Source organism: Sciurus carolinensis, chromosome 7, assembly GCF_902686445.1.
Source record: "Sciurus carolinensis chromosome 7, mSciCar1.2, whole genome shotgun sequence".
Lineage (NCBI taxonomy): Eukaryota > Metazoa > Chordata > Mammalia > Rodentia > Sciuridae > Sciurus > Sciurus carolinensis.
Genome location: NC_062219.1, coordinates 41217607 through 41229669, shown reverse-complemented (window position 1 = coordinate 41229669; position 12063 = coordinate 41217607). Strand labels below are relative to the sequence as shown.

The window sequence follows — 12063 nt, the reverse complement described above, 5'->3', positions numbered from 1 at the left end:
GTTTATATTGAGTCCGAGATATTACTGATTCATTCACAGAATATATATTTGTTGAACAATATGAAAACTAAGAAACTGTTTTAGTCCCTGTAGAGGATAAAAGTGAATTGGGCATAGATGCTTTAGACAAAAGGCTGAAGTCAGCTGGAGTAAAAGGAAAAGAAGTTTAGAAGTAACAAGAAGTACCAAGGGATAAGAAATAAGCTCCATGGTGTATTATACAAGACAGAAAGTATTTTTAACTGAGAGGATCAGAATTGTTAATGAACACAGGAGTTATCTTGAACTCCAGAAATGTTGCTTATTCATAGAAGGAAAAGAAAAGTGCAAACTCTGTTAGGATAACAGCAAGAACAAAGGCAGGACAGCACATTTTTATATGTAAAATGGAGAGCAGCTTTGTGTAATTGAGTATACAAAGGAAGCATGCAAGTGAGAATGAAAGCAACATTTCCACACAGGTAAAGGTTCAAATTGCAACTAATGAATTTGAGCAGGATGCCTTGTGATGGTCTGGAACATAGGAGTATGGGAGGCTTGTGAAGAGCTGCAAAGTGGCAATTTCCCACGTACCTCCAAATTCCTCTTCGGAGGCTGTGAAGGAGGGCTTCTCAGCACCTCCTGAGTCTCCTGCCTAGACCCCCTTGGAATAGAGCTGTCAACCACAGAATCAGGGCCGTAGCCTGGAACTGCCTCCTCAGCAAGGAAGTGATCCTAATTTGTGTTGCATTGCAACTTGGTCCCATTTGCTTTTGTTTCACCCTTTTTGGAGTATGGAACAAGGACCATAAAGAGCTGGCACTTTTAGCTTCTCTTAATTTTGCTGTCCATGAATGCATTAAGTTACCTCAATCTCAAAAGGGCTCCTTGCATCTTTACTACTGGATTTATTCAGGCCTTGGCCTTGAACTTGCCTTGAGATGTACTTGACAAGAGGTTAGGAAAAGCAAGTTAGAAACAGAATATGGAAATTTTAACTGCAGGTTAAGGCCTGTAGATTATGTTCTGTGGTCATGGTGGAGTCACTCAATATTTTAAATAGTTAAGAATATAAAAAATATAATGAATACAGTTGAATATTTGGGAAACATAATATTATAGATAAGATAATTATTTCTATCAAAGAGTCTCAAACATTTTTACTTTAGGACTCCTTTAAACTGTTAGTACTTATTAAAGATCCAAAGAGCTATTTTATGCATTTATTGGCATTTGTAATTTTTAAAAAATGAGATCTAAGGAAAATTTTTAATTTTATGTATTCTTTATTCATTTATTAAAAATTATAAATCTTCTACATGTTAAAATAAACAATATATTATGTAACAAATATATTTCCATTGCACAAAATGGTGAAATAATTGACTTCCGTGACTTTCATTAATGTCTGACTTAATTAGAAGGCAGTTGGATTTGCATATCTGCTTGGGATTTAGTTTGTTTTAATATTAAACACCATTAATTCACTGGAAAACTCTAGTGCATACTCATGTGAGAATGAAGGAGAAAAAAGCAAATAGTTATTTCATATTTATTAAAAATAGTTTTGAAATTGAAGAATCATGAAAAGGTCTTCAGGGACCCCCCTGAAGTCATTGACCACTTTTTTTTTTTAAATATCTGGCTTTGGAAATCATTGTGCTGGCAAAAATGAGCAGATAGTAAGACTAACTGAAGTCACAAATAGGAACATGGGATAGCAACTGGAAGACATGAGCCTGTTTCATAATGAAAATCAGTTTTTCTGATTATTTAAGGAAGGATTAAATCAAAGAGATTCAGTCTAACTGAAAATTATAGTGGACTAAATTTGAGGGGCAAAGGAAAAATTGTAGTTAAAGCTGATACCAGAATTTGAATCTTGGTGTCTACAAGGAACATTTCATAATTGGCCTCGGACATGTGATCATTTGAGTCTTCACTGGCAAAATTCTGTCCAAGTTCTTCGAAATATGGCATATTGATTATACAGAATTTCTTTAAAAAGTGAAAAGAGGTATATGATCCAGGAAAAACAGAAGGAAATGTCATAGAGGCATAACAATAGGGGGAAAACCAAACACCAAGTTTAAAACTGTGAAATTGTAGTTTGTTAATACTTTGGTTTGAATGCCAACAAATGAAAAATAAACATTCATATTACGCATTTACTTAAATCAAATGAAACTTGTTTCTTTTTTCTTAGAGTGAATACGAAAAGAATAACTAGCACTTCTAACAAAAACTGTGGCAGGAACTCACAACCTCTTTATTCTTATAAAATCCCTGTCTGTTCATCAACTTATTGACAATATAAATAATATCATTTGCCAAAGTACTTTTGGAAGATTTGCTATCTTAAATGTACAAGGGGAACCTGTACTGATTTCAATCTCTTGATGAGATTGAAAGTGTCCTAGCTGCCTTTGTTATAATACTTCAGCTTTGCTCTCTCTGAACAAATAACCAATTAAAATATTTTCTATTTCTCATGGATATTAATTTAAGCTTCTTGTGTAACAGAAGTAAGAATACGACTCAAACCATTATGATTGTGTAAAATTCTGATGATATTAAATATAAAATATAATCCTTATTTCTATGTTATTTCAGATCGTATGAACACCAATTAGAATGTACTTGTCATTTTCAAAGTTAGATGTTATATTCACATTCAATTTTTATTAATAAAATGGGCTTAAATTCATAAACAGTGGTAGAAAGACTATCCAAGTTTTGTCAGAGTGTGCCTTAGACATATCCCTCTAAACAGTCAGCAATGGTCAGGTCAGTCTTAATGTTTGATGCTGAACCAAGTTTATATAGCTTTCTTCCCGCCTACAGGCACTGGCCTCTTTTTTCTTAAAATTTTTGCTTTGGAAAACTTGTAATTGCAAATTCGTTCTCTGTCCTTTTGAGATATAAATCTGCTACAACCCAGAAATGTCTTTTACAAGAACCAGAGAGCCATCTCCTTGGAATATAATTATAGAAAAGATAGCATCCCTATCTCTCAGTCTTTTGGGAGCGTAGGGGCCTAACTTTGATAGATACCAGTTAGAAGGCACATATGGCCTAATCGCACTGACCACCCCCACCTCATTATCATCCAGTACTTTGCTGCTGGCTCACCCCAGCACGTAAAAACTCAGGCTTTTAGCTTCAGTGGAGTTGAGTTCAATCTCCTTCCTCTGCTAATAGATTTGACCCCTATTGCAATAGTCTTGGATAAAGTCTTTCTTGCCCATTAAATTCCATCCAGTGCAATTTTCCTTTGACAAGATATATTTTACTTCATGTCATGCCTTCCAAAAAAAGTGAATTTATTTGCAGTGGATGACTATAACTTATTTGCAGCTTAATAGAGCAAAGTAACATCAGTTGCTTATGTGCCTCAGAGATGTAAGGAGTTAATATAGGAGAACAGGGTCCATATTTACAAATTTCTAAAAATTGATAAAACTGCCAACAGAGTAGGAGTTTTGGGATTTGCAGAGGCTGTTTTATCTTGCGAAAGACTACACTAAAATTACATTTAAAGAACTAGTTTGTTTTGTGCGAGGTAAGATAGAAAAAGAAATTCATGCAAAATGTATGCAAATAATGGATCCAGTTATCTAAAGGGAATACAGTCAGGAGAGTAGCAAAAACACAACTCTGAATATCAGTAAATTGTTCTTACAAAAGGCAAAGTGGGATTTTATATAAAACATACCTTCTTTCTTTTCATCTTTTTTAGCTGCTGCTGAAATAATGGAAAGAAAATAGCATTTAAACATATTAAATGGTCATTCCTTAAAACATTTCTCAGACTATAAGTATCTACCCCATGTATTCACAAATTCAGAGGTCATTTTTGCACTAACTAATCCATCAAACTCTGTTGTAAGAATATAACCTGAAAGTATTATTTCATTTGAAGATTTAAAACTCAGAAATAAGCATATATCAAAAGTAATAAAAATGAATTTAATTACACTGACAGAAAACCCAATTTATAAGTACATGTTTACTATAAGTTAATTTTAGATTTTATATTACTAATATGAGAAACCATAATTACTCCTAGAAGTTCATAAAACATAGACTATGTCTGAGTCTCTCAAACAAGTGGAGATGATATTTTACAAATTATTTATATCTAGCTTTTGAAGAATTATATGTCAGTGTGCAATCTACATTTGTATTTATAATAAGGGTATATTAAGTGTCTCATTTCATGAAGGGAGAATGAATATTCCACCCTGCTTTTTAGCAAATTAATACTGTCATTTATACAGAGAAAGGGACACAGACATTTTAATAACTTTTGAATTCTGACTTCCTCTGTGGTAGCATTTCTCTAATTGTGGATCATTATTCTAATTCTGGGTGAAGGTTGTAGCTATGGTTATTGCCAGAAGGATTTGGGGAAGTTACTCCAAAACTTGGAATTTTTCATTGCAAGATGGACCTTGTTCTGTTCAAAGGAAATTCAGGAGATGAACACAATTGAGAGAAGTCTTAGGCTACATTACTGAATCTGAGATTGAGCACACCTCAGCATAGTCATCACACTTGACTGGTTAGAAGGTTGGAAACCACTTAGGAACAACAGCCAGGACTACTTTGGACATTTACTCTGTGGTGCTACTGTTGCCCCATTGCCTTTGGGTGCCTCCTCTCATTAATTCTTCACAGTAGTCTTGTAATAAAGGCAGACTAGAGCAAAAACTCAAGCCTCAGAAACATAAAATGATTTGCTAATGTTTGCCTAGAGAGTAAGTATCAGAATTGGGTCCAAAACTTAGAAATGAGACAGGAATATAGTATATTTTAATTTATTACAGTTTTTTTTCTGTTTTTTAAAGATTATTGAAATGCTACAATTTTGTAGTTCAAAAGTGAATTTACAGATTGATTCCAATTTGTGACATTTGTTTTTTGTTTTTAATATACTTTTAACTGATAACATATGAATGTATGAAGGACCATATTTATATATTTCAAGTTAAAAACTGGTCCTTTTCAATGATATTATGAGGATAGTAATGAACACAACCAAAATGAATTCAAAGACATGAACACTGCCTGATTTCAAAGCTACAAGGCATAATTACAGCAGGTCCTGTGACTTTGACTCAATAGATTTGTTATTCTTTGCAAAAAAGAGATTCCATTAAGACTTAATAATTTTCAAAATCATCCAGCAAGTATATATTTTGATTCCATAATTCAATAAATTTTCATATTTTGCCTAACATTTGTACAACAGGGAAAAGAGTGAAATGGTATTATTCTTTTAGATACTATGAAGGAGGGGCTTTGCTTTGTTTCTCTGCTGAATTATCTAACAACATTTACCATTATTTAAGTCATATCCTTTCCAAAGCAAGTTCAATTGGATAGTAGGAGGGGGAGATTCTTTAAAGAAAGACAAAATAAAACAATTCACAATTATAAACAAAAAATTGCTGCAGTCAATCCAGATGTCTTTGCAGTAGCTCTGGCTAGTAAGTAACCCTAAATCCTAAGCTTTCTCATCAACCATAAATCTACTTCTACAAACCAAGGTGACTAATGCCTAGATCGGAAAGATGGCTGAGAATGCAAATAACTTTCCAGTACCATTATTCCTTATGAATTCTACAGAGAAGAAAGTCTCTGAATCTTAAATTCATTCAAGAATTAGCAAAATCTTTCCTAGCACTGAAATACTTTGGCTTCTGACATAATCCAGGAAGAACAATCTATACATACCCATATGTGGTATGAGGCATGCAATACATACATGTCTTTTTTTTTTTTCTACTTTTACATTCCCTGACAACTTCAGTTTCAACTTTACAGTGACAATGGAAATGTATTTAATGAAAGAGTTTGACTTATCAAAACTGACACTGGCTTCTTGTGTTTCCCTGGGTCTTTAGAAGATGGATGGCTTTTATTCATTGCCATCTGGAAGGTCATGGAATCTGTCAAGCTGGATTCCATGCCCAGTAGCTAATCAAAGCCATGGAGCTGGGATCCAACTGTTTGCAATATGGATGTGAGACTTGCTTTCTATGTGCCCCACCACCAGTCCTCAGTTCAGCCTGCCTGATTCTAATCCACTTAACTGCATTATGTGGTTGGATGACTCCTGAATTTACAGAGTAGACATGGTTCTCAATAATAGGGCTCTTAGTTTTCATGTACTAATGAGACTTGAATGACTAACATTTCAATTTTTTGTTCTCTTACTGCCTTCTTTCTGTAATATAGCAGAGATATTTAATGTTTGCTTTAGCAAAACAAGAAACTAGTCAGTGAAAAAATTTGGACTCAAAGCAGTATCCCCATCTTTTAAACTGAGTTCCATTATGGCTTCTGTTCTTTCTATGGCAGTTTAACCTCAAAAGTTGCATACCTAATCTTTGAACCTAAATGATTGATAGATAAAGAAATATATAAATAAATAAACAAATAAACCCCTTATTTCTCTCTTTCTTTTCTGATTTGGGTCTATATCCATTTCCTCAACACATTTTATTATGGATTCCAGATTTTAATTGGCTATCAACAAATGACTACCTGTATTATTCTCCATCTGTTCACGATTAAACTGCCAAAACACAAATCGTCTTTTTTCTTTAAATAATTTCTTTTCCTAGGACATGTTATTTATGATAATGACCATCATCATTTGCAACTAGACTGGAAAGCTCAGTACAATTTTTACTCTCTTGTTTCAGTCCATATATTCTATCAAATATTATTTCTTCAAAGCTATCATATTTGCATTTTCTTCCTCTGTCATTGCCACACTCTTAGTTCAGGTAATTGTCTCCTGTCTTAATAACAACCCACTTGCATATTATTTCTCACTCTTATTTTTAATTAAGCCATCTACCCACTTGCAGTATTTTCTCATCCAGTCTAATTCCCAGGCATGATCCAAACCCAAGTCAAGTCATCTGTCGTCCATGAGGAATTCCTCAACTCACAGCTCTTACAGAAAACCATTTTGTCCTTAGTCATATAACATTTAAGTCTCCATAATTCATTTCAGTACTACATGATATTCTATTTATGTTGATACTTAAATTTCTTTTATCTTCAAATCATAATCTCCTGAAGTATAGAAATATGTCACAGATTCCTCAGTGCCTCAAAATCTGTTAAAATAATTTTAAAACATACTTCCAAAGAAATTATGCTGAATCTTCCTTTTAATTTTTTTATTTTACTTGTTCTAACTGGTTGTACATGGCAGAATGCATTTACATTTTGATAGAACAAACATGGAGTGTAATCTCTCATTTTTCTGATTATACATATTGCAGGTTCACATTGGTCTTGCAGTCATACATGTCTGTTTAATTCTACTATCATTCCTTCCCCCTACCCCTTCTGCTGAATATTAATAGTAATTATAATTTAAAGCAATGCATGCCGATGCATGTTTATGTAAATCTAGATTTTAAATATTTTAAGTTCTCTCTCTACATAGAGTACTTGGAAATATTTCTAGATTTCTGTACACAATTAAATTATATATCCATAATATTATATGTCTATGAAATTTCTAAAGAGATTTTGCAATGACACAAATGATAGTTATTCCTGCTTTCATGAGTTCTTACTTTTGCGAAAACACATACAAGTGCCAAATTCTTGATTAATCAACACTTTCATCTAATGTCCTAGCAAAGATAGTTCTAACAAGACTTTGAGACTCTAGGTTACTATCCACTCATCAAAATATTCTTTATTCAAAAAAAATAAATTCAGAGGCTATCGTGTTTGATGTATTGTGAATGTTGAAATGAAGTCTATAGCTGCAAGCTCAAATTTGAAGCAATTGCCAAATTTCTTTTCAATTTCCTCCCCTTGAACTCCTCTAACATGAGGCTGAAATAAAACCAAATTCCTGCCCTGAGTTATAGTTCCACATCTATAACACAGTCCTTCAAAGTTTCAGTTAAAACAGAAAGGGTTAAAGGTCATTGTATTTTTTTAATGAGAAAAAAGAATATGAAATATATATATTTACATCATGAATCTTTTAGCTGGTAGCTATTTGCTTGAGAAATTTACTTCAAGTTTCATCTTCATGTACTCTTGCTCTGTTTCTTCTATGTTCATAATACTTGCTACTTTGCCTATCAGAACTTTCCTAATGAAGACCCAGTTTTATTGAACCAGTAAACAGCATGAAAACTAAAAACAGGTCTCACAGCTCTTAACCATTCTAGCACATATTGCTCACCAACAACCCTTTGGTCTCATGCAATACATCCAATGGTATATCATGTGATATCATATGCTAATGAGTCTGCTACAAGGGACTTCTATCCAGAATCAATGGTACTACTGTCAGAAGGCATCTCTCTTATTGCTCAGTATTATATAATCCAGCATGGAAGAGAAGATAAAGATCTTCTCCAGTGAAAGTTTTACCTTTTGTTTTCTAAAAATGTTTTCTGAAGTTTTCATAGGTGACAATGGCAGACCACTTGTCCCCTTCCTTTGTGATTTTGTCAAATTACTCAGGGTATGAGAATAAATCACTTTAAATACTGCAAAGATATTAGTAAGTGATAAAACTGATTTTCATAGACAGTTCATCTAAACTAGGGTAATTACTTTGTTACTCATATCCGGAATTCAATTTTTGCAGTTTGGGTCTTTATGGGACAATATTAATTAATAATATTCTGACTGATTTTCTAATATAACAAATTACAAGGTTTAACCAAACACTTGGGAAAATGTATATCATTTTATATATAAATCTTTATCTTTTTAATGTATCTAACTATGACTTTCTTATGGAAATACACTGTATGTAAAGGATCAATAACTGAAACTTGGAGCCAGGATATTAATTCTTGGTTCTTTCAGCAATTGTTCTGAAAATTTGCCATTATACTCTGAGTAATGTTTGCCCTGATTATTAGGTAAACACTTGCTATGTGTATCTTCATGCAACCACATAATGCTTTCTGTAATAACCCAGCAGATGGTGCTATTCTGCAATAAACAGCTTTGACTCCTGTCAATAAAGTGCTATGGGCTTAAGAAAAAAAAAAAGCAATAGTTTTTTTTAAAGCGTTTTATAGCTTACCTTGTGCTGCAACTTTCATAGTCCCTTGTTTGGTTTCAGAAGTTTTCACTGGTTCTTAGAAAGAAAAATTAATAAATTACCCTGGAGTACTGTTTCAAAAATGTATTAAAAATAATAATAAAGGTGGGAAATTACAAAAAAAAAAAAGCACTGGTTTTAGCACCATAATTTTTGCTTAGAAGTAAGTTATTAGGGAAATTGCAGAGAATGGGGCTTATTGAAACAAACAAACAAACAAACAAAAAAGTGACTGAAAGAAATTAGAGTATAAAATAAAGAATCCCAAAAGGGTTTTTTACTCATTGTTAACATAGAATTTGAAAATCTCAGGATTCTTCGTAAATTATTTCTATATTAATCAGTCCTTTGAAATGGAAGGAACACTTAGTCAGAAAGTGGCTCATTGAAAGTCTCTGATGACTCATACAGGAATAAAGTCCAGACAACCAATTTCAAGCTGAAGCTTTTAACTCAGGGATGTCATCACTATCAGTGTGGGCACGGGTAACAATGGATGTTATGAGAGAATGAGCCAGCTTCATTTTGATTCTTTCTTCCCTCTGAGGCTTTAGGTTTTGTTGCGTTTGTTCTTTATCCCCTTTTGTTTAGAATTTTTGTCTTAAAAGAAATAAAATATGAAAAACTAATGTAAATATATTTAAACAGAATAAAAATTAAAATTATGATTTCAAAAAACAATGATATTTCACATCCTACTATGTTTCATGATTGTCTTTACTAAGTTTTCAGTAATGGAATTATTCAATAATATGGGAATAAAGATTTGGTCATTTGCTAGATGTTTAATGTGGGAGTTGATATGCACACACATACATTCAATCTTTCACTTGATATCAGCTTGTTTGAATTTGCCAATACTAGAATTGTAAGATAACAAGATTGCATCAGAATAATTAGGAAAATAATTATAAGCTAAAATTCCATACTTTTTGTCCAAACAAAAGATGTTTAATTATTAATTCATATTTACCTTTTGCTGGAGAGATAATAATTAATTTATACCATAACCATAATTATGAAAATTCTAATACTTCATTTTGTCTTTATAGAAAAGAAATATCCTTTGATTTATATATGATTTTACTTATTTTCATATTTATTACTTCAGGCAAAATATTTTTTGCCAAAATTAAATTCAATTTACCTAAGATCTATTTATGATTAATTTTTTTTTTCTGGAGGAAAATTTTGTAACAACTAGCATGTTAGCAATACCTTTGTCCAGCCCAGAAGACATGATCCTAAATAATAGTCAGGATTTGTATTTAGATATTGAATTCTTAATTTATTTCTATATATTACCTACACCTATATGACTAGCATTTCACAGGTACTTATTAAATATCTAAAGACTTAAAAAATGAATGAAAGAAGAAAATAATACATCCAAATGACAACTAAATTGTTCAAACATTTTACTCCTTGGACATCTCAACAGACCCAAATATTATAGTATAATTTGTGGTTAAATTTAGAAATGTTTTCAAAATATTAACTAGTAAATTAATTTTAAAAATTGCAGCTGTTATCTTCTCCTTTTTCTTTATGTTCTCTTAAATCACTGATCTTAAACAACCCCACCACATGTAGTACTTGATTGAACTACTCATTGCATCCAATTGTGAATTATGGAGTGCTTTCCTAAGGGTCTTATTACTTCTCCTGCTGATCATTGTGTTTTTCTGTTAGTCGTGTTGTATTTTTCTATTAGTTGTGTTCTCTCTCAGTGGTCAGGTACAGAAACTTCCCTTGACTATTCAGCATTCCCCATTTGAGTGCTGTGACAGGTTGGTCATCTCTCAACAAGGTCATGTTTTCAATAACCTTAACCTGTCTTCTATTTGACTGCATGCACAGGCAATGAGTGTGTTTTAGGGCTCAATCCCTATGAAAGCATCTTTCTGCTTTGCCCCAGTTCCCTCCTGAGTTTTTCCTGTCTCCACTCTTGTGGCAAAAAGTAGGCTAGTTTATAAATGTGTGTTGATGCATTGAAGATACTGTTCCCAGGTAAAGGTATATTTTAAAGAGAACATTCTGTGATGCCTTAACTGTAAAGGAATGATTCTAATGAAGGTAAATCTCAGGATTGTGTAAGTAGCATGTTGTTTGTCCCTTATAATTCCATCTATTCCCTCTCTGTTCTGGAACTTTTAAGTCAATTTACATTAATTCACAAACTATTACATGAATTACATCTCAGTAGAAACTAAAAACCAAATATCTTTTCAACAACTCTGCTAGCTTGCATCCACCCAACAACAATATCAGCCTCAAAGCTTATCAGGGACACATGCAGAGATAAGCAGATTGGACATGCACTTGGGCACAGCATTTCAGTTTTTAAAACTGCCTGGCTTTCAGAAGGGATTCAACCTTGGGACCAAAAATGCACAAAATAAGAAGGTCACATCAAAAATTTTATGTGTGAAACACATTAAATCCAGACAGACAATTTTTAATTATAAATACTTCTCCAACCTCCTTTTGAAATCTGCTAACTGCAAAATCAACTGTTTGCTGAGAAAAATTCTAAACGTTCACAAAAATAACAAAAACAGTATAATGAGTTCCATGTACCCAACTTCCATTTAAAATAACAAGTGATACCCAGTTTTATTTTCTTTGTACTACCCCACTACATACAGCCAATTTTTTCAATGATGTTGTCATTTTGTATGGATTTTTATTTAAGACAGTTGTATTTTAAATAAAGCACAAGATTACTTTAAATAAATGTGGATGATCATAAAAGAGTATTCAACAAAAGATTATAATAATTCTGATCTACACAAGTAATAGTTCAGACTAAAATATCAGGCAATATCAACCTAGATTAAAATGTCAGCATAATTCATGTTTTAGTAGGAAATAATTAGATAAGTTAGTATTCCTAAGATTCTGGAACATATTTTATTTATATAAACAAATTGACATGAATTAGATAAGCCAAATACTTCAATCTATTTTGATTCCAT

At 32.5% G+C, this 12063-nt stretch overlaps 1 protein-coding gene across 1 annotated transcript in view; it reads right to left on the bottom strand.

The window, feature by feature from the left end:
* Positions 1–9086, bottom strand: part of LOC124989192 (triadin-like) — a 151370-nt gene extending 142284 nt beyond the window's left edge. The window contains exons 1-2 of the mRNA XM_047559164.1: positions 9068–9086; positions 3695–3724 (exon numbers count right to left, since the gene is read on the bottom strand). Of these exons, the coding sequence (XP_047415120.1) occupies positions 3695–3724; positions 9068–9086 (49 nt within the window). The remainder of the gene's footprint in view (positions 1–3694; positions 3725–9067) is intronic.
* Between the last annotated feature and the right edge of the window lie 2977 nt (positions 9087–12063).